Source organism: Neoarthrinium moseri, assembly GCF_022829205.1.
Source record: "Neoarthrinium moseri strain CBS 164.80 chromosome Unknown scaffold40_Wmoseri_CBS_16480, whole genome shotgun sequence".
NCBI classification, from domain to species: Eukaryota; Fungi; Ascomycota; class Sordariomycetes; order Amphisphaeriales; family Apiosporaceae; genus Neoarthrinium; species Neoarthrinium moseri.
This window is the reverse complement of record NW_026055154.1, coordinates 304,624-326,625: the sequence shown is the minus strand read 5'-3', so window position 1 is coordinate 326,625 and position 22,002 is coordinate 304,624. Positions and strand designations below refer to the sequence as shown.

General features: G+C 53.6%; 9 protein-coding genes across 9 annotated transcripts; 3 read left to right on the top strand and 6 right to left on the bottom strand.

Annotated features, from left to right (window-relative positions):
- Positions 1-94: 94 nt before the first annotated feature.
- On the bottom strand, positions 95-1,962 carry JN550_009151 (uncharacterized protein; the record flags this gene model as incomplete). Its single annotated transcript, XM_049321191.1, has 7 exons — positions 95-380; positions 440-623; positions 673-868; positions 921-955; positions 1,014-1,403; positions 1,465-1,881; positions 1,938-1,962. The coding sequence occupies 7 exons, from the start codon at positions 1,960-1,962 to the stop codon at positions 95-97; spliced, it is 1,533 nt and encodes a 510-aa protein (XP_049168986.1).
- Positions 1,963-3,475: 1,513 nt separating this feature from the next.
- Positions 3,476-4,120, bottom strand: JN550_009150 (uncharacterized protein; the record flags this gene model as incomplete). The annotated part of the gene is made up of 1 exon (XM_049321190.1): positions 3,476-4,120. The coding sequence occupies one exon, from the start codon at positions 4,118-4,120 to the stop codon at positions 3,476-3,478; it is 645 nt and encodes a 214-aa protein (XP_049168985.1).
- Positions 4,121-5,886: 1,766 nt separating this feature from the next.
- Positions 5,887-6,752, bottom strand: JN550_009149 (uncharacterized protein; the record flags this gene model as incomplete). Its single annotated transcript, XM_049321189.1, has 3 exons — positions 5,887-5,987; positions 6,051-6,581; positions 6,644-6,752. The coding sequence occupies 3 exons, from the start codon at positions 6,750-6,752 to the stop codon at positions 5,887-5,889; spliced, it is 741 nt and encodes a 246-aa protein (XP_049168984.1).
- Positions 6,753-8,495: 1,743 nt separating this feature from the next.
- JN550_009148 (uncharacterized protein) lies at positions 8,496-9,698 on the bottom strand (the record flags this gene model as incomplete). Its single annotated transcript, XM_049321188.1, has 2 exons — positions 8,496-9,193; positions 9,263-9,698. The coding sequence occupies 2 exons, from the start codon at positions 9,696-9,698 to the stop codon at positions 8,496-8,498; spliced, it is 1,134 nt and encodes a 377-aa protein (XP_049168983.1).
- A 571-nt stretch (positions 9,699-10,269) lies between these two features.
- On the bottom strand, positions 10,270-13,020 carry JN550_009147 (uncharacterized protein; the record flags this gene model as incomplete). Its single annotated transcript, XM_049321187.1, has 1 exon — positions 10,270-13,020. The coding sequence occupies one exon, from the start codon at positions 13,018-13,020 to the stop codon at positions 10,270-10,272; it is 2,751 nt and encodes a 916-aa protein (XP_049168982.1).
- A 406-nt stretch (positions 13,021-13,426) lies between these two features.
- On the top strand, positions 13,427-13,843 carry JN550_009146 (uncharacterized protein; the record flags this gene model as incomplete). The annotated part of the gene is made up of 2 exons (XM_049321186.1): positions 13,427-13,458; positions 13,612-13,843. The coding sequence occupies 2 exons, from the start codon at positions 13,427-13,429 to the stop codon at positions 13,841-13,843; spliced, it is 264 nt and encodes an 87-aa protein (XP_049168981.1).
- A 1,273-nt stretch (positions 13,844-15,116) lies between these two features.
- Positions 15,117-17,302, top strand: JN550_009145 (uncharacterized protein; the record flags this gene model as incomplete). The annotated part of the gene is made up of 3 exons (XM_049321185.1): positions 15,117-16,369; positions 16,432-16,968; positions 17,026-17,302. 3 exons carry the CDS (start codon positions 15,117-15,119, stop codon positions 17,300-17,302), a joined length of 2,067 nt encoding a protein of 688 aa, XP_049168980.1.
- A 432-nt stretch (positions 17,303-17,734) lies between these two features.
- Positions 17,735-20,289, top strand: JN550_009144 (uncharacterized protein; the record flags this gene model as incomplete). Its single annotated transcript, XM_049321184.1, has 4 exons — positions 17,735-18,022; positions 18,101-18,336; positions 18,436-19,143; positions 19,200-20,289. 4 exons carry the CDS (start codon positions 17,735-17,737, stop codon positions 20,287-20,289), a joined length of 2,322 nt encoding a protein of 773 aa, XP_049168979.1.
- Positions 20,290-20,818: 529 nt separating this feature from the next.
- Positions 20,819-21,661, bottom strand: JN550_009143 (uncharacterized protein; the record flags this gene model as incomplete). Its single annotated transcript, XM_049321183.1, has 1 exon — positions 20,819-21,661. The coding sequence occupies one exon, from the start codon at positions 21,659-21,661 to the stop codon at positions 20,819-20,821; it is 843 nt and encodes a 280-aa protein (XP_049168978.1).
- Between the last annotated feature and the right edge of the window lie 341 nt (positions 21,662-22,002).

Sequence of the window (22,002 nt, the reverse complement as noted above, 5' to 3'; positions counted from 1 at the left end):
CCCCGGATCGAACAGAAGATATCATACTTGTTGGTTGAATAAGGGGGGGTAACCCCACTTGATAGCATTTGTATTACCTATTGCTGTGGTAAGTTTAAACAGCGGACGCATCCTTGTTCTCTTGGTGGAAGACATCGACAGACTTCTCGGTAGCAGCTACCCGGTCCTCGAAACGGCCTCCGGCATCCTTGCTTCGCCAAGCAGGGATGTTCGACGAAAACACCTCATCAACTTCTTCGAGCGACTTGCCGGCTGTTTCTGGATACGTGAAGAAGATGTGTGCAGTCATGACTGCACAGAAGGTCCCGAATATCATGTAGGTCTTCCATTGGATGTTGGTAAAAGCAGGCGGTACGAAAAACGCCAATGCAAGGTTAAACCTAGCGCAGATTGTCAGCGTTCAATTATATTCAACCTTCCCAGACATGTGTCGACTTACGTCCAATTTGAAGCGGCAGAAAGGCCGACGCCTACGGCACGATATTTCAGTGGAAATACTTCAGAACAATAAATCCAACCAATCGGGGCCCACGTCAGTCCATATATGCCGACAAAGATGTAGCACAGAGCAATCACAGCCTTTGCTGGAGCTCCACCAATTTCCCATCGCAGGATCTCGTTTCCTGAAAATAATCAGTTGCCATGCCAGTGGCCGGACGAAATGGGACTCACCATCGATGCTATCGACGTAGTGTCCATAAGAAGCCATCACGGCTCCAGTTGCAAAGTGGATGATGCAACAGATGATAGCACCGCCGATCAAGAGAGTCCGGCGACCTAGCCGATCGACGATGGGCAAAATTGCTCCAGTAGTGACAAGGAAGATCACGTATTGAATGATGGATGAGGTCAAGGCAACATTGCCACTCTTTCGATAGGTCAGCATAATTCCTTCACGTTGCGGGTTATCGGATACGAACCATTCCGGCCATGTTGAAGATGTAGACTAGATAGTCTGATGACAAAGCCAAGTTAGTCACTTTTCTTTAAGTTAGGAATTGGATATGTCGTACAAAGCATCACGTTGCCTCCGAGCAATTGCTGCCAGACCTGTACACTGCATCCGGCCAATGTGCGTTTCCACATATTGGGACCAAAAAGACCGAGAAATCCTATGTGTGCGGATTCTGCTGCCACACGAGCGGCCTCTTTGACCTCTTCAAGCTCAGTCATTACTACCGGACTGTCCCGGTCGCCGTTTCCGTGAAGGTGTGCGAGAACTTCCCAGCACTCATCCCAACGGTCCTTTTGGGCGAGCCATCTAGGAGACTCGGGGAAGAAGAACAATGCAACGAAAAGGACGATGGCTGGAACGCCTTGGACTCCCCATGCGACACGGAAGGCGTTTTCTGACTGGATGGCGTTCACGCAACCATAGGATATCAGGTACATGATCAGTATGCCTAATTATGCATCAGTGATCAAGTTTAGACAAGATTTCAAAGTACATTTGAAGCGACGTACCCCATTCAATAGACCACTGCTGGATGCCGACGATTCGGCCACGGATCTGGGAAGGAGCCAACTCAGCAAGATATACACAGCTCTGTGAGCTTGTGACTCCTATTGATAGACCGCTAACCACGCGGCCGACGATCAGGTGAGCGACGTTCTGGGCTGAAGCCTGCAATGCGGCTCCGAGGACAAAGACAACAGCAGCAACCTTTAGAGATCCGCGGCGGCCAAGCTTGTCCGCTAGGAAACCTGCAGCTAGGGCTCCAACCAACGACCCAGCTGACATGGAGGCCGTTATACCACCTTGCAAGGTTGAGTCGGGGTTGTCGAAGTACTCAAGATACTGCTTTGATCCGATCCAAGCGCTCATAGAGCTTATATCGAACCCAAACAGCATGCCGCCGATGGTGCCAAAGGCGGCCAATACTGGACATGACATTGTTAGCCCCAAATCAATCACGTAAGAGCTTCACAATCTATACCGTATATATTCCAGATGCGATACATCTTGATCTGCCCTAATGTAGGTAAGATGGGTTCGCAGGCTGACGTCTAGAGATACTAATGAGATGATATCCTACGGCACCGAAAGAGCCAGAGGGAATATATATACATCTGTGTCTCGTTCTCCCCTGTCCGGTCTCCATATCTCGTTAATTCGGAGCCTGCCGGTTCGGCAAATGCGCTCGTATGAGAGTCCGGCGTCTAAGGACGGGTGAGCTAGCACAATTGCAACCAAACTCTCATTTTGCCTTTCGTCATGCTACCAGAGGCAGTCGTTTGGCTGGCAGTTGGACCCCGGATCGTCTCCAGTTCCCATGTTAGTGGGCCCACACCCCGTATCGCCCTTGGGGAGTCGGTGGGCCTTCTCTTATGCGCACCTATCAGGGACGAGAGCCATGATAGCCGAAAGACTGGCTCACCGGGAGACCCAGAATGACGTAAACATATTTTTATCAAGACCGCATTCAAAATATCCAAGGCCGAGGATATCGGGAGTCAATTCCTCAGGACATGGCATGCGCAGCTTGTGGGGCTACTTTTGGGCACCTGCGCCATATCTTGGTCCTGGTATCTTTGCATCAAGTGCCGGGTTTTCGCCGAGAGGGTTTTGTATAATGCATTTGGCACCCGCTAGGGGTGCCGTCTTTGTCAAATAGTGTTCATTCCATTGAGGTGATCACATGAGAAACGCGCAGAGTAAGTTAAGAATGGTATGTTGGCTCTTAGATGCCAAATATTCACCATATAGTGCCTCTGTAGGATGCTCAACGATCGCCGCCTTACATTTCCCCATATGACATGAATAAGGACTGATTAATTTAAGGGCGATGATATATCTGTTAGGGGACACTGGCCATACATCCCGGGCGAGTAGTATAGAAAGGCTATTCCCTACCAATTTGCATAAGTATACAAAGAGCCAGCCCGATATGAAGCATTACACAAGCATTCCACAAAGAAAAGTCGGTGCATTCGTGGACTCATAATGTCCGAAGAAGAAAAAAAAAACCAGCATTTCGGCCAATAGACATGCCTACTCAAGACTAGGACTTCCTTACCAAATCAAACAAAGATAACTAGATACAGCGACGGAGGAGATGTCATAGGGGATTAATGCATTTAGTTCGTATAGTGTATTAATAAATATACTTAATGAAGGATTGTCTACAATCTACTCACTTGATATTAGGTACGAATAATCCCCTGGTATGCTCTGTCTAAATGGAGCTAGGTACTGTCTTTTGTCACCTTCCGCTTGATATGTTTCCTTAAGTTTTATAGTAATGCGATACAGCTATTTTCCCACCACATATGACAGGGCAAGTTAAGCTTTCAATTCCTCCATTAGGCAGTGCTAATCGACCAGGTTTTACAGCATGCCACACTTGTACATTGGCCCTATTCGACATGCTACCCACGTTTCTCTCTGCCCATGGCCTTGTTGCATTCAATATGTGATAATTAGAAAGGAAAAAAAAAAGAGAGAGAGAAGATAATTACAAAGAAGGGCGGTATCTCAATCCGGAGAACTGCTTAATTTCTGCTTGATAGAAAGCTCTGAATAATCCACTTCACAATCCTGCTTCATATACTCCACTGTGCTCTTTGCTGGCCCTGTCATTCTGCTGCACGAAAGAGCACACTGATTCGCGTTATGGGCTGGTGGTACCAGACTCCCAACACACGAATACATGCAGTATAACAGCAACGGCACGTTGGCAATGATAGTGAGAAAGAAAGGCGGCAACAGGTCTTCTGCCTCCTCGTTTGCCGACGGTAGATGGACAAGGATAGCGTTATGAATTAGACCTAGGTATCCGGAAACCGTGGCCGTGATCAGAACGCAGAGGATGGCCCATGGGCACTCGTACCTGATCAAGGCAATTTGGGCGATGAATTGAGATGCAACTTGAATGAAGAACCAAATTATCGCCATGGAACATTGCGTGAGGATAGGGTCGTCCCAGTAGGCGGGTTCGATTCGACCAAGCTCTGCGGCGCCCGTAGCAGTAAAACAGAAGCTGAAAAAGGCATGGATCAAGAGAGGGATCGGGCTCAGCGGAGCGAGTCCATCGCCCCAGAAGTGAAGCTCATATGGTGGCGGTCTTCCGACAATGTGATTCTCGTCTTGCTGCATAGATTGAGGTTGCCGGATGGACATACTGGTCTTGACTGGCTCCATGCGCTGTATTGTTGATAGCAAACACGAAAAAGTGGTGATCGTTTGGAAGATAATCTGCTGAGTATTAAAATTTCTCGCAAACATTGAGTTGCGAGGATCGCGCGAGCTCGCGCGGTAAAGGTGAAAAGGGGATGCGGATCAGTGGATGGGCAGATTACTTCAAGACTTTGTTGCAGACTTACTCCAGTGAGGAAATAATCCGTGTTACATTGCTTCCTAGTTTTTGTTATCTGTCCTGCTGGGGGTGAGACAAAGCTGCACCAGCAGCGCCACGTCAGTTGGGCTGATTAGTGTCGGCAACAACCTTCAACCTTTCAATCTGTCCTTCTGTTGATACTATCTGATAAATGTGTGTGCGCGGCCAAAAATGCAGTTATTCTTGTCCTTCGTACTTACAAGGCTGTATTATAACATCCGAAGGATTGGCAGGAGCAATGACCCTGTCTGCTATAACGGAAGACGATGTCTCCACTGTCCACTAGTCAGTCTGGGTGCTTTAACCATGAGTTGATCCGGCTGCATGATGGCTTAGTCAAATCTCTATGTTACTGGGCCTTCATATCCATGCCGGTTTATCCAAGCTTCAACATCTAGACTGGAGCCAGAGGATATGCAACTGGACGTCATGTTCGGCGGCTGATGAAGTCGTCCACAGCGCTGCCGCGACCGAGATAGACCTTCACAACCTCTAGTCCTGTATTGGGAGCCCGAGGCGCATCCTATACAGCATGGACAATCCACAGGAGGGTCCATGATACCAGGTCCCCAAGCCGCAACTCAAAGGGACAATGAAAATCCAATGAAAAACCCCCTTCTGCATACTGGCCGTCGCAAACTTTAACTTGCAAGAATTCATCTCAGGCCAAGGCTCTTTGAACGGCACTTTCCTTTGGGAAACCTTATCATGACAACCGATAGTGGCTTGTCGGAAGTGCAGCTTCAATCCCAGCAGAAGACGGGCGTGCTGTCCATGATAAGAACACACAGACAAGCCCTGATCAAAGGTTTCAACCTTGGTACTAAATGTACGACGAAAAAGGCTGCGAATTCTACCGTTTCACTATATGCGCGCGTAGACGCCGCCTGTGGACCTTCGGCTGGGGACGCCGTGGGATCTATCGTTGACGAGGGACGACGCAGGATTCAACGAGAGATGTGAACTTTTTAAGACTAGGCGGGTCAGCCCATCTTATAGTGATCATTGACGAGAGATACACACGAGTACCGAGTAATCACGACGCTAGTCAGCTTTGCGCCGACCTACGTGTAATCTTTGAGCGTCGGGGTGAGTAAAATCATTTCTTGCCATCCTATACGGTTGTGATACAGTAAAGTTAAACAGACGCATTCTCGTTGCTCAAGGTCTTGTAGTGCAGTCGGATGGTCGATTGTGTGGCCAATTTCCTGGCTCTTGAGCAGTATTCGGGCAGATTCAAGGTACCCTCCAAAGGAGGATGCCTCCAAATCCCGGACCTACGCAAGGCCATGGCTGGTATTTGCTGCTCAATATTTGCGAAGAACCTTGAGGACGATCCATACACTTATATGCCAGGAAGCCAACACCATCGCCCCCGGAAGCAGCAGTGATCTGGAGGTATTGGGGTTTATGCACTTATATGTACTCAGTAAGCAAAGATATTGAGCGACGGCCTTCAAAAAGGCTGTCCGACAAACACAGGATAGTTATGAATTATTGAAGTAAATTAAATAATGACAATTATTGATACAGATAGGGTATATTACAATCAGACCTTGACTGCCTGAATGGCGCCAATCATGCTGACCAAGTCAGCTAAGGAATGCTGGCCCTTCTTGAAGCCTTCGAGGTAGGCAATACGCTCCTCCTCTATATGACAGGTCAGCACTGCACTCTCAACTCCTCTCTCACGGCGGTCACGAAAGAACTTACCGAAAAGCACCCTCACGTAGTCCTTCGGGGCTCCGCCAGCCTGCTCGTCCCAGAAAGCGGTCATGAGCACACTGGTCTCGCCATAGCTAGCGGTCAACCCGGCCTGGGTCAGGTTGAACGCCGGGTTGAACCTCCTCGCATCTTCGACCCTCGCGGCGCGGGCGCGGGCCGCGGTCTCTACGCTGATGACGGAAGACTTGCCCGGGATGCGAATTCCGTATCTCGCGGCGGTGGCAATCCAGATCAGGGGGTTGAAGTGCAGGTTATCGCCGAAGAAGATGTCGTTCCTCGAGAGCGAGCCATCATGCTCAATGGCATTGTGGTATGCAGTGTCCTGGAGGTTGAAGGTCGAGCTGTTGCCCGTGGTCGACACCGCCAGCGCAGCCTCCGTGATGCCGATGAAGACGTCCTGGTCGAAACCCATGGCTTCGTCGAAGACCGACTGGATCATGGGCAGGTCGATGTTCTTGCCATCGCGAGGAAGCCAGCCATGGTTGGCCAAGGAATTCAGCATGGGGCAAGGGGAGCGGCCTGCGTATAGTCTATTAGTTAAATCCCCTACTACTGCCGATTCGAGACGGGACAAGACGTACTGTCGCCTCGCTTCGCGGCCTGCCACTTGTGGCCAGCGGGTTCGGTGGGCTTGCAGTTCGCAACGGCAAAGCCGCTGAAGGCGATCCCGAGAAGCAAGTTGGCGCGCATTGTTGACGATTTCTGCGATGCTATCACAGAGTTGGGTCTCAGGCGCGAGACTTTTTCGAGGCAAACACAGCAGAAGCCCTTTTCGACGAAATTGATCGGCAGCCGTCGATTGCTTATAGATGCAGAGCCGCAAGGGGCCCTGGATCTATAAGCACTCCATCAGGGCCCGCATGTGCGGGCGCCGTTGGCTGACCGCAGTCGAACGCCTTGTGACAAGGCGAGCGTCCCGGCCTGATGCCTTCCGAGCCCACAAGTGCACCCTGTCCCGCTCCATCACAAGTCGCCCACTGCGGCGAGGGAAGATGGGGAGATGCAGTGCACGAACCTATCGTGGCGTTAGTATTGTCAAGCAGGCGGGCCTTGCTGTCTCCGGTTAGCTTCCGTCATCTTAATGTGCACCAGACACCAGGAACGTCAATGAGGATCGGCAAAGCTTACCTCTGCTAGCCAGGTACTCGGACGTCAAATGCCTAGGCACGGTCGGCCGCACCTCGCAACTGGGTCCACTAGATAGAAAAAAGCAATGCCGTCGCTCTTCAACACGAGTTTGACAGGTCGAAAAGCAGAATGCCGAAGAAAACGGTCGATCGGGACGAAACACTTGTGACTCAAAAGACAGCCCTACGGCTCACGCGGTAACCTGAGCACCAAAAGTCAACGTCTGTAGAAAATGCAGATACTACCTAGGTATCATGCTTGAAACCGTGGGACCAACAGCATTTCAGAACCGGAGGCCCGGTTGACCGGAACCTTGGAACGGGGCAGCCGTCCAATAGTGTCGAAAGCATTTCCAAGTGAGATGAGTTTTCATAAGTTTTCGTTATCGCCATGGGCGCTAATGGAGGTTCCCCTTTCGGCTATACATAGCAGCTGAATTGCTTTTCACATATCATCGAGATGTCAATGTTCTCAATCACACCGGCAGACCGGGTGCGGTTTAGTCTTGCCGCCAACCCAAGCAACGTCGTGGTCGAGACCTATCCCACGCAAGCCACGAAGTGGCAGAGGACCTGTGCGTGACAGGGCCGATCTCGAGAATCAATATCAAGATCGCCCAAAACGGCAAAGTCACACCCACTAGCCACAAGTATAAGCTACGCAGGATACACGCATCAGCTACTGCGGCGCTCAGATATCACAGACGCTTCCTCGAAATTTCTGGCGCCACTGAAAATAGCACATAATCGAGGTACCCTTTATGCGACCTCAAACTATTGGCTGTTCTAGTCGTGCACGGTCTGGAAATAGTGGCATGACCGTATCGGTGGACCCTCTAAACATCTGTCACGTCGTGGGACATCCTGTTCCTGGGCCTGGCCCGACCAAGCGGCCACGGGTAAAGTTGACGATTGAGCAGTGCACGGGCTACCCTTATGCCGTGAACTTCAGTCCGACCCGCTTGTCTGACGTATGTACCTGACTGGGGATAGTCGGACTTGCTTTTCCCAGCCGTTGGCCGTCACAAGCCGCTTGAGGCGCGATAGCAGTTATCAAACCCCGTATTGTAGCCGCCGAAGGTGAGGAGGCTGAAAATACGGTGAAAGCTCTAGTATTTCAGGATGAGACACGGCAGACACGTGCCTAAGCGTCGTCAGGCGTCTGGGTCGCGCTGGGGATTACCTTGTGTCTCTCTATGCTCTGCGCTGTGATGGTGTATAGTCCGTCCCAAAGCTCATGGGCTCTACGGTGTTCCACGTGCCAAGACGAATCCGCACCGAATCTCCTGACCCGTCCGAGAATCCTCTATAATTTCGCCTCGGCGTTATCCTTCCCCTGCCTCTCCTTGGCCCTCTCCTCCTCGAACACGCTCTCCCGGTCCCGGATCTCCACCTCGGTAGCCGTGCCCTTGGCGAACCTGACCAGGACGACCCGTTCCCAGTCGCCGCCCCTGTTGCTCCCCTTCAGCTCCGGGCCGGGCCTCTCCAGGCTGAGGACCGCCCTGCCATCCGCCCGGACCAGGGCGGTCACGGGGCTGATGACCTTCTGGGCCCAGGGGATGTGTGACGTGGCGTGCTTAAGCGCCTTGGGGTTCGTGGCAGTCGGTGTGGTGCGCAGGAAGTCCAGAAGCGCCTGACGCTGTGCCTGATAGTGCGCCCCCGCGTCTGCCGCGGCGCCAGCGCCGGAGGAGGCAGGGGGAGGCCCCGTGCAGAACTGCGATACGAGCGTCAGAAGGAATGCCTGGGGCGGGAAGAGGATGACCTCCCCACGCCCCTGCCGCGCAAGCCAGGCGCTGGCGTCCTCGAAGACCGATGTCGTCACCTCGCCGCCGTCTGGCGTGGGCAGGACGGCCTCGGACTCTGCCGCTGCCAGGGCTGGGTCGGAAGGGGTGGACGAGGAGGCGGGCGAGCTCTGTACGGGCAGCATGTACAGATACATCTGCGTCGTAAAGCGCTTTGGTGTCGCCGGTGGTGTAATCCAGCGGGTGAAGGGGTGTAGGTTCTCTGAGATAGAGTTAGCAGCCTATAAGACCCTATAATTGTGTATCTATGTGAATGCGGATGTACACTTACCTATATCAGCAACGCCACCGACACTATCCAACCACTCTTCAAATCTGATCTCATTCTGGTAGATCCGTCTCCTGATTACATCTCGCTCGGAAGCGGGTAGAACCAGCAGTGAGCCATCCGTGCTTCTCTTGTCCCTAGCAAGCAAGATCCCGCTCTCCTCGAACGTCTCTCTGACGGCGCCGATCCTATAAGCCCGGCTATCCTCATGCCTCGCCAGGTCGCCAGGCGGCGGCACCGCCCCGTCATGAAAGTCTGACAGGTTCCCGCCGGGGAAGACATGAGCCGAGGCAAAAGATGACGAGGTCTTGACCCTCCGCAGGAGCAGCACCTGGTTCGTTGGCGACAGGAGCACGATGCTGGAGCTCGGCCGCGGCTCCATGGGCTGCTTCTTCTCCTTCGGCGCTGAGGCTGTGGAGTAATGCGACGCGTTCGTCATTTTGCTGGACGCAGAGAACACCTGTCTCCCGTGAAGACAGGCTGACACAGGTGGTTTTCGGCAAGACCCGTGGCGACGTGTAAAGTATAGTGGGAAGCGTCCCTGGCAATTGAGACTGGATTTCACGCGTTTGACTCCAGGCTGTATCAAATGAAGTCGAGAGCGCAGGATCTCAAGCTGTAGATGGGTAGGAGCCGCAATGCATTGTGACATTGCCTTTCTTCCTTCGTCTTAAGATCCCGATGTACTTGTAGACGGTCCTTCAATAAGTGTGCGGAGAGGTGGCTATCAACGAAGAGAGCTGAGGTTGGGGTGCCGAGGTCCCCCGCAGAATTGGAGATCCCCCCGCGGTCCGTCCAATGGTGCTCGCTTCTGGTCAACGTCACCCCATAAACACGATCATAACAGGTATAGGGCCAATTGTGATTATATCATTGACTTCGTAGTTCCATTAGGGGAAATATAGCCTCAATACACACTGTGGATTTCAATATATTGTATCGTGAATCATCCTTAGACATCTACTCTTAAGAGACCCAACGGTCATAACAAACGCCTTTAAAACAGGGTATCAATATCGCTTCCTCTCCTTACCACGCACATTCACTCTCCAAAGACATATGATGCTCTTCGACTCGCACCATTTCTTGACTTCACCAGGGGACACTTCGCCATCGTAACCCACGCGCGTTAGCTGTCCACCGTTCAGCCAAGCAGCCAAGTCCTCTAATACGATCGGGTCATATAGCAACATCTTCTCATGCCACGATGGGTTAGTCGGATCTTTCGAGCGAGGAGCCGACGTAACAGCCTTGGTGATGTGTGAGAACATGGTAGCTTCTTGGTCCGTCGGCGATAAGTTTAGGGACATGTCAACGCCATCCTCGGTCGTCGAAAGGTCCACGGGCGGAGGGGATGAGAATACGCGTTCCGGCGACGAGTCAGAGGACAAAGAGATATCGTCATCCGAGTCGGCAATCTCGACGGTTTTCTTCGCTGGCCGCTTCCCTTTGGCTTGGGTGGGTGATTTCGAATTTCTAGTGGTCGTCGCTTTGACCGCCGCATCTGATGTTGCTGCGGGGACTTTCCTAGGACGGCCTCTTCCTCGTTTCGGAGAGGCCGAGAGAACTGAGGCCACCGGCTCATCTGCCTTCTTTGGTTTACTACGCGACTTTTTTACTGGCTCCGCCGTTGTTGACGCTTTAGAGGCGGCCGCTCTGGCAGGTGACTTCTGTTTCGGTAAGCGCAAAGAAGCAGATGTAGACATGGAGGCAGATGGGCCCGCAGGATGAACCATGGGCATGCCAGGATGTTGACTAGCCCAGCACTGATCAAGCAGAGCCACCATTGCCTGCCGTCTCTTCAGAGGCTTGAAGCCATATGCCGTAACCTGCTTGGCTAATTGCGCATCAGTGAACAGATCGTATTTCGGACGTTGGGGCTGTTCCGGTTCCTTGCCCGCTTTGGCTTCCTCTGCGACTGCCGAGCCTTCTGACAATGTGGTAGATGTCATCGCTGAGCTTGCAATTGGCCCCTGCGGCTGCCAAAACCGAGATGAAGGATCAGTTGATCCAGTACCTGCTTGTGGAGAGCTACTGCAGATATCACCGATATCGACAAACTCGTCGCGGCGCAGGCCGGCTGCCGGATCAGCAAGATTGCTTCTGTCATTGACAGCAACGTTGCCCGCAGCGACGAGGTCGACCACCTCTGCCCCCAACAGATCGCCATCCACGTCCCGAGCACCAGCATGCCAGAGCCCCTTTGCACGGCTAGTGGGCGAACTGGCAAACGGATCACTACCAGGCTGGTTGGATGCCTTAATGGCCGCTTGCAAGTCCCGTAGCATGGTGGGAGAGTCCTCCAAGATAAGCTGGCTAGATGTACCGAAGACAAAATCTTGGTTCACCGACTGCCTCAGGGCCGAGCTGGGTGAGTAGAGAACAGGATCCTCGACAGTCGCGCTCTTCTTTTTCTTTCTGGGCTTGGCTGCTGGCTTCTTGACTTTTGACTTTTCGTGATCCATAAGAGCAGACTGGTGCTCAACAAGTGACTTCATATTGCCATCACCATCGAAGTACTGTAAGAGGGTCTCTTTATTGCCAGGCGCCAAAAGGTCAATCTCCGGTAGCTGAGGCATGTAGGGCGCGGTTGCCAGGCTTGTGATTGTCGTTGCTGCCTTCTTCTTGGCTAGAGGAGGCTTGGACGGTGATGCTACTCGTGCTCCTTGTGATTCTGACTCTGGTGGGGCTGGTCTCTCATCGCCAACCGCGACCAGCTCTAAGCGCTTGCGCTTTCGCAAAATGTCAACGGCCGGTGCTGCTGGCTGTGCAGGGAGGCCTGCCTCGTTCTCGGTCGCTGTGCCGGTGTCCCGACAGCCGTAGGCGTCGAGCAGAGTACCAAAGACATCCTTTTTGGTGACAGGTCTCTCTGCTGATGATAGAAGTTCACGGTTATCGGACTCGGAGTCAAGAATGACAACAGTGTTTGCCCTCGGTGGTGTCCAGTCATTCCTTCGGGCCACTGCTGGCTCTTGCGGCTCTGGTGGCGCGGCCTCGGGCTCCTCGGCAGCAGGAAAATGGTTGGAGACGGTCTCGGTTGTTTTCCTGGTCCTCTTCTTGTCTGGAGCTGTGGATTTCGTCACACGAGCTCTGGGCAGGGAAGGCTGGTTGTCCTCGAGGGACTTCTTGGACTTGAACCGCTTTGGCGACAAGGCAACTTCGGCTGGCGCATCTGCTTCCTTGGAAGCCAGGGCCTTCGCTCTCGGCTTTCTAGGCGCCTTTGGTTTTCGGGGCGGGGGCGAATGGGTAATTGTCTCTGTATCGATGTCTATTTCCGGGGCTTCTCGCAGGATATCGGCAGCGGATGCAAACGTGCTTCGAGCAGTGGTCGGGATGGGTGCGGCATTGCTCCCGCTCCTCAAGGGCGGTGCCCGTTTGGGGCTTCGCCGAAAGAGTTCGCCGAGGGATGGAAGGTCTGGGGAAGATGAGTTGATTAAATAAGTGTCGCCACGGGCAGGCCTCGGGGTGGAAGACATGGCGGCGTTGTTGATTGCAGCCAAGGACGCGGTGGTGGCAGAAGTGAAGGCTCGGGGGCGGACTGGGATGCGGCCAGCGCACCCGCGGAGAATGTGGCTCGTCAGGGTGAAGGCCGTTGGTCGTGTCGCATAGTCATCCGTGAAGCAGGCCTGGTCAGATAGCCATCTCTGATTCTCGCGATCATCCAGGTCCAAGGAAGCAGAGGGGGGCCAGACGCCGGACACGGGCGTAGGTGGGCTGGCGGACGGGGCAGCTGAGCGCGCGACGTCGCCGCGAGAGCACATGACCGCCGGGCCTGTTGGCCCCCCCTCTAGCCACAGGCACAGCTGGGGGCGCCTAAGTACTCCCGTACTGGCAGACTGGGTGCTCTGGCGGACTAGCAGACCAGCCAACTCCCGCACGGGCCCTGGAGAAAGCCAGTACCCGTGGACCACAGTAGACGGCGGTGCCCCCACAGCTGTCCCCGTCCGGCGTCTTGCGACTTGCCCAGCTGCCGGCTGCCGGACTTCAACCGCTGACTCAGCCCACAACCCCTCCAAACTTTTCGTGGAGCACCAATATTGCGCCCGGTTTTGAAGATTCACTTTTCGACACCGACTTCCTCGTGACGACCGCTTGCGACCTGCATATCCTTGCCCACCAACACACTCCCAAGGACACCCTCCAGACAACCCCTTCACAGTCGCAAAGATGGAGAACGACAAGGGCGAGATCGTCGACCTGTACGTGCCTACACCGAACCCCCAACAACCCCCGGGCTGGTGACAGGACAGCCCGGTCGAATCGTCGACCGAAACACCCCCGGGCGATACATCACCAAGACACACAAGACACACGAGATGCGACCATGCTGACCTTCCTATCTCTCTCTCTAGCTACGTCCCCCGCAAGTGCAGCGCCACCAACCGCATCATCAAGGCCAAGGACCACGCCTCCGTTCAGATCTCCATTGCCAAGGTCGACGAGAACGGCCGTGCCGTCCAGGGCGAGAACCACGTCTACGCCCTCTGCGGCTTCGTCCGCGCCATGGGCGAGAGCGACGACTCCCTGAACCGATTGACCCAGCGCGACGGCATTGTCAAGAGCGTCTGGAGCGCACAGCGATAAGCGTTGGATGGGAAATGGATCTCTCTTCGGTGGTACGCACGCACCCACCTGCCCATCTGCCCACCCACGCCGGGCCTCTCTCCGGATCGCTCGCTTACACATGCGCCCGACAGGTTTTTCACGGTGTTGACTAGGGCATTGGGAATTTCGGATGGATGGACGACTTCACACCTGGTACCTGCTTTGATTCGCATCTAGCCGATTAGAAACGTCGCGCCTGCATTCCGGAAGGGCATGGAAATGGAACAAGAATAAAAAAGCCGATTCCTTGACCAACAAAAGAAAACGTCACCCGCGTCTCCTCCCGTTTGTCACTCCTGATCCCTTGTGGTCGCCAGCAGTGCATGTTCCCGGCTAGCAAAGTCTCCTCGCTTCCCACTACCCAGTGACCCTATGGTCGAGGATTCTGGGGCTACCTCGATAGTCTCCGTGCCGTAGATGAACCTTGGCCTTGAAAAAGCCGTGATGCTCGAGCGTTACATCATGGCACAGATACGGGTCAGAAATATCTACGTCTCTTTGTTTTGGTGCTTGGAGCCTGAGATTTGAAGGTTGCCTATGATCCGAATTGCCATGTGACATACCTTGACCACCTGGGCAAACTGCGCCAACCAACGCAAGCAACTCTTCTATTGATACAGCATCCCGTCATGCGATCGCTCTTGCGAGCTGTAAATGTTGCATTGCCCATATTTTCGGGTGAAATTTCGTCTTGCGCAGGCCACCACGATCCTCTCGGGGTGAACGTCTTTGCGGATGGGTAAACCTACGCAGTTTGGGGCAACGATTATGTTCCCAACTCCTCGTACCACTCCAAGCCCACCTCAAGCTGACTCTACGTGTTCGGTTGGTTACCTTACAGTAGGTAAAGAGCAGATCTAGTAAGTCCGGAAGTGAGGTTTGAGAAACTTCGCAAGGTTGCCTTTGATTGGTGGCTGTAGCTGAAACAGGCATTCCAGGCACTAGTCTCCAAGTCCAAGCCAGAGGATGGACCCTTTATTAGATCGTCTCCTGTGCGGCTCGATCCTCAGCTCTCAATGACGCACAAGACATCACAAAGAAGGTTACAATCAAATGGGTTGATAGGTAGGTCGCGTCGATTAGGCTTTCGCGGCTGAGAAGCCTCAGCAGTGATTTCCCCAATTTGCACGCATTCATGTTGTTTTCGCTTCAATTGACTGGCAAGCTGTGGTCTTTGTGTCGCCATATCCCAGCAAAGCCTTGGTCGCGTCAACGATCGTTTTGCTCTTACAAGGCCATTGCAGCTATCGCCATGTCCAGCACACGTGGTCGGCCACCCAAGCGGAAGGTTCCCGACGTAGACGCCGAGGACCTCGACGCGTCAAACAAGAAGTTCAAGGCCGCGAACGGTGCCAATGGCTCTGCGAAAGATGCATTGCGTGCACCGCACCCCTTCTCTGCCGAAGCCGAAGAGAATGGCATCGTACTGCGCAAATATTACCCGCCCGAGATGAGCAATGCCCGCGCTTTGGCGTACAATCACGATGAGATCCAGCGTCCCATCCAGACCCTGCGCAATGCCTGCGAGGAGACCGCGGAGGTGCGCAAGGAGATCAGGGCCAAGGATGCCGTGGTGCACTGGTTCAAGATGGATCTACGGACCGGTGACAATCGCGCCTTATGGCTTGCCAGCCAAAAGGCCCAGGAAGCTGGTGTGCCACTGATTGGTTTGTATATAGTCAGTCCCGAGGATTTCGAGGCGCACTTGGCAGCTCCGGTGCGTGTTGACTTCACCATGCGGACGCTCCACGTCCTGAAGAGGGACCTTGCCGCCTTGGACATACCGCTATACGTCGAGACGGTCAGTAAACGGAGAGAAATACCTGAGCGCATCGTCGAGTTCCTGGAAGAGTGGGGCGTGGGTCACCTGTTTGCCAACATGGAGTATGAAGTCGACGAGCTGCGAAGGGAAGCCAAACTCGTCAAGATGTGCGCGGCAAGGGGCATCGATTTGGAGGTTGTTCACGACACTTGTGTCGTACCTCCCGGAGCTCTGACGAGCGGAAGCGGAAAACAGTACTCGGTATATTCGCCTTGGTTCCGAGCGTGGGTTGCGCATGTGCACGCGAACCCAGATCTGCTCAATATATACGACCCTCCCGCCAAGAACTCGCCTGCACAGCATGCTAAAGTGGCCCCTCTATTTGATTGCGAGATCCCCGACGTTCCGGAGAACAAGCGTCTCTCTGACGAGGACGCGAAGCGTCTGCATGCCATCTGGCCTGCTGGTGAGCACGAGGCAATGGCAAGGCTGGAAAAGTTCTGTGAGGAGAAGATCGGGCAGTACCATAATCGCAGGAACATTCCATCAGAAGTCGGCACATCAAACATTAGTGTTCACCTTGCTGCGGGGACTTTAAGTGCGAGGAGTGCAGTGCGCTACGCGCGGGATAGAAACAAGACGAAAAAACTCGATGCCGGACTGGAGGGCATCAAGGCTTGGATCAGCGAAGTGGCATGGAGGGACTTCTACAAGCACGTCCTGGTAAACTGGCCATATATATGGTAAGCCTTCATCTCCCCTTCCTATTCGTCCATCTGCCTGTACGGCCTCTAACTGTGATCAGCATGAACAAGCCTTTCAAGCCAGAATACTCGAATATTACGTGGTCGTACAACAATGCACACTTCGACGCTTGGAAGGAAGGCCGCACAGGGTATCCCATTGTGGACGCGGCGATGCGGCAGGTGAAATCCATCGCCTGGATGCACAATCGCTGCCGCATGATTGTCGCCTCCTTCCTGGCAAAAGACCTCTTGCTCGACTGGCGCATGGGCGAGAAGTTCTTTATGGAGAACCTGATCGATGGTGATTTCGCGTCCAACAACGGCGGCTGGGGTTTCAGCGCCTCTGTCGGCGTCGACCCGCAGCCCTACTTCCGGATATTTAACCCGTTGCTACAGAGCGAGAAGTTTGATCCCCAGGGCAAATACATCAGGAAGTGGGTGCCTGAACTCAGAGACTGCGACGACAAAGAGATCCATGACCCATACGGCAGGAAGGCCGGCAGCAAGGTTGAGAAAAGGGGGTATCCCAAGCCAATTGTCGTGCACAAGGAGAGCAGGGACCGGGCCCTCGCGGTCTATAAGGAGGGCCTGGGAAGGTATAAACCTTAATATGCGACAGGACGTTATGGCGTATTCCTCTAACATAAACCCAGCCGGCTGGGTCAACTGTCAGAGACTACGGGTGTCTGTTGCGTAGTGCATATGCATGCCAAATTAAGGCTGACAGGCGCAACCTCTGCGGCGTTCTCAAGGTCGAGGGGTGCATTGGGAACCCTGGTGTTGGCGGCATCGAAGGCCGATGCATCAGCAGATGATAGGGCAAGTAATGGAAGAGGTCCCAAGGCCATGAATCAGGTATCGCAACCTCCGATAACATACATGGATGCGCTACGGTGCCGTATTGCTCCCCTGGTCTCCTTCCCCAACTAGTTCGCGGATCTACCGCCCCAGATAATGCCAAGACATGTTATTGGCCAAGGCCACCGCACCACCACCGAGGAGCAAGTCTCCATTGAATGATTCAGTCATATCAATTCGTGATACTATCGGTGGACAATCAGTCTTCTTGTGCCCAGGCCCTTGTTCGCCGGCTTCGACCGGCGATAGACTATTCGAATATGTACAAGGTCCATGATAAGCACCCGCGGCTCCACACACCACCTCGAACGGGTTGCGTATGCCCTGTTAGACAGACAGACAGATAGATAGAAGCAGCGCAGCATTCCCATTGATAACCGCCACGATGCCGCGCCGGACGCGGCGCCTTGGCCTCTGCAAGCCCATTGCTTGTTCTGACGCCATCGTCACAATAACACGGCCGACGCCGCCACGCAAGGAGCCGCCGTCATCACCGCATCGAGAATGGCGACCGAGGTAGTCAGCTCCGAGAAGCCCGGGGAGAAGCCCGCAGACCTCGGCGCTCTGGGCGACTTCAAGACGGCGCACAACCTCCACGGCCAAGATGTCGAGCTGGAGAATGGCCACCTCGCCGAGCTCGAGGTCGACATGGGCCGCGTCCTGTCAAAGGCCGAGGAGGAGGGCGATTGGGATGCCGACACGAGCCCATTCCCTGCCGTCAGGGCCGTGGTCCCCGAGACAGACGACACGGAGATCCCGGTCAACACGTTTCGCGCTTGGTTCCTAGGTATTGTAAGTAGCGACCTTGCTGCGAACTCCATGCAATATCTACCATGGCTCTTTGGGAAGCTGACTTACACCAAATGCCAGATCTTTGTCTTCCTCGGCGCCGGAGTAAACCAGTTCTTCTCGCTTCGCTACCCAGGCGTCCGCATCGTGTCACTGGTGGCGGAGCTGCTGGCCTTCCCGCTTGGGGTCGCGCTCGCGAAACTGCTCCCCATCAGCCGGTTCAACCCGGACCGCCACTTCAACATCAAGGAGCACGCCTTGGTTACTATCATGGCGAATGTGTCATTTGGGTTCGGCTCGGCCGATGCGACCAACATGTATGCTCAATTGGGATCCTTTCGCTACCTCCTTCTGGCGGCCTTATAGCGCAAGGGATTTGCGTCTCAGAAGCCACATACTGACTATCATTTTTACAGTATCCAGGCTGGCAAGTTCTACGGGTTCGACCTCCCCCCAGGCTTCTCAGTCTTGGTCGTCCTCTGCTGCCAGCTCAGCGGCTACGCCGTTGCCGGCCTCGCGGTCCCCTGGCTCGTGAAGCCGGCCTCCATGATCTGGCCTGGTGTGCTTAGCAACATTGCGCTCCTGAGCTCCCTCCACTCTAGAGCCAATGCTGTAGCCGACGGTTGGAGAATTACCAGGATCAAGTTCTTCATGGTGGTAGGCTTGGGCGCCTTCGTCTGGTATTGGTTTCCCGGTCTCATTTGGACAGGCCTCAGCTACTTTACGTGGATCTGCTGGATTGCGCCAGACAACCTGGTTGTGAACCAAGTTTTCGGCATGGTGACTGGCATGGGGCTCTTCCCGCTAACCTTTGACTGGTCCATGATTGCTTACAACTCAAACCCGCTCCTGAGTCCTCACTGGGCCGCTGCCAACGTCTTCGCCGGCTTCGTTGTGTTTTTCTGGATCATGACCCCGGCGATTTACTACGCCAACATCTGGTTTACTTCGTACATGCCGTACTGCACGGCAGACGTGTACGATCGTTTTGGGCAGCTGTACGACGTATCGCAGGTGCTCACAAATAACGAGTTTGACCAGGAGAAGTACGCTGGATATTCTCCTCCGTATCTCCCAGCCACCTTCGCTTTCGTATATGGGCTGTCTTTCGCTTCTATAACAAGGTAAGTGTACTTTGAGTTGCTTCGTACAATGACTGGAAACCTAATCCCCTTCGCAGCGTCATGTCTCACGTCTACTTCTTTCACTGGGAAGAGATTATGCATTCCCTCCGTGGTACACTCAAACTCGACATCCACGCGCGACTCATGGCCTCCTACCAGCAAGTCAAGTGGTGGTGGTGGGCGATCATCCTTTTGGTCGTATTTGGCATGAGCGTCGGCACCGCCGAGGGCTTTGATACAGGACTCCCCTGGTGGGGCATCATTTTGGGATTCATCATTCCAGTGTTGTACATGATCCCCTGTGGGATGATCCAGGGTGTTACCAACGTCGACGCGAATCAGCTCAACGTGCTCTCCGAATTCATTGGCGGATACATGTTCCAGGGCAAGCCGATCGCCAACATTCTGTTCAAGGTCCTGTCGACAGATGTGGTAGGCCAGGGATTATACTTCGCATCCGACATGAAACTGGGACATTACCTGAAGATCGCGCCTCGGACCCTCTTCTTCGCCCAGGGCCTTGCCACAATCCTGGGCGCGCTGACACAGACCGGCGTCACCCTCTGGATGCTCGGACACGTGGACGGTATCTGCGATGAGGATCAGCCGAACGGATTCTCCTGCCCTAACGGGCGGACCGTCTTCTCGTCCTCGGTCATCTGGGGGCTCGTCGGCCCAGCCCGCCTCTACTCCGTCGGAGCCATCTACTCGGGCTTGCTGCACTTCTTCTGGATCGGTCTTGTGCTGCCCCCCATCACCTGGTACATCTGGAAGAGGACCGGCAGCGACTTCGTGCGCAAGATCAACTGGCCACTCATATTCGTCGGCACGTATAATGTACCGCCAGCCACCGGCATTAACTACAGCTCGTGGTACATTGTGAACTTAATCTTCAACAAGATCCTTTACCGAAAGTTCTACGCTTGGTGGACTAAGTACAATTATGTCCTGGCCGCGGCACTAGACACCGGATTAGCAATCAGCGGTATCGTCATCTTCTTTGCTGTAACATACGGCCCAAATGTGCAATTTCCCGACTGGTGGGGCAACACGGTCTGGCAAAATACCGCTGATGGGCTCGGTTTGCCCTGGTTGCAGATGCCTGATGTTGGATATTTCGGGCCGGCGAACGGGACATGGTCGTAGGGATTCAGCCGCTGGAGACTGAGCATCTGGAAATGATCATGTAGTGACGGTTTTATTGACCGACAGATTTCAAAGCGTTTTCTGCATCGCAACTGAGAAATATATGTCCACTCAAAAATAGTATACCCTGGCATCCCGTGCTTCTTAGTCACTTTGCCCTCTCAGTTGCTGTGAAATTGAAAACATGCAAGATTTCGAATCATGATTACCAAGACCAACAATGACTATCGATTACTACGATTCTCGATACACTCAACCTGGTATAAGCAAACCCCCTCAAAACGCAATGCGAGGTACTCCATTAACCATTGTCATTCTATTCAGCTACGCAGAACGGTAATCACCTTGATCTGAGGCTGTGCTGCTCTACGAAGAAATCAGTACAAGGTCCTAGGATAGGCCTCCCTCCACTGAAAAATCTTAAGAAGATGTGATGGGAGCCGGGTCGGCCATATATACGCTGAAGTCCTCCGATTAATTTCCCCAGTGCTCACAGAATCCTTCCTAGCCCCATCGATAAAGCTTCATCTCACGGCCTAAGGCCATGATTCTGCACCACTGCAATAGACGGTCCGCTTTCGAGCGCGTGAAGTACCAGCGCTAAGTCGTAGAACCCGGCCACATAGTTTTCCACGGATTTTTCGTGGACGTATCGGATGCTGTCAAGTAGTGTCGACCCGTAAGAGGTAAATCCTCTCCCGACTCCTAATCTCTCCTCCATGGGCATGGTCTGAATGATCTGCAGCATAAGCTGTACAATACAGTCGTCCTTTTCAAACTCTCTTTTGACCTCTATTGACTGCCGAGATCTGTCCGTGCGAATAACAGTTAATGCTATGTCGTGCAGCGCCTCAAGCGCACTTCGTTTTGTGTTGAACGGGCTTTGTGGCCCAACTCGCACGGCAATTGCAGCAATGCAGGCCCGCACGCCTGCGCAGGCGGACCCGGGCGACGAATACTGCTCAGACTTTCCACTGATGATGGAGTCTACTCTCTGGGCATAATTCCTGAAGTCAATGCCCTGCAAAGTCTGACTATATGCCACGGAAACTAGACTCTGTGCGACCGACGACTGCGTAGCCAGGACATTGACGATGGTTTTGAGAGTCTCCGCATCAAGCACTTCTACCATATCACTGAAAGAAGTCGTTGATAACGACGACTGAGTGCTGTCCGATGCGCTGTCCATCATAAAATCATTGTGCATCAGCGTGTCATCGTGGCCCAAGCTCGTCCTATGCTTCTTCGTTGGGCTACAACATATTGATTCCGGAACTTCCGACGGGGCAGCACCATGATAACGCTCTTCAAAGACCGTGGTGTCAAAAGCTTCGCCGTCCCTTGGTCGCTTATACGCCCGATCTGTGAGCATATTCGCACTACCATGCGCTTGAAACCCCGCAGAGTTGATGTCTACGTGGAGTTAGTTTGTAGAATCATAGAGTCCCCAAATCTCTCCGTAAAAAACAGCACGACGTTCATGTTTATGAGGTGATGGGCTTATCTTACAATTGAGGCAAGCTCAGCTGGATATGGCGTGATCGATCTGGGCCAGTCCATTGGGCCATATGACTCGGCATGCCAAGATACCCCACATTTTACTGCCATGAGCTCTTGTATACAGGTTTACATAGTCTCCTTCACTATACTCGGTACATACGGTTCTATACGTCACATCATAGCAGTGGCGGATGATCCAGTACTTCGACGTTC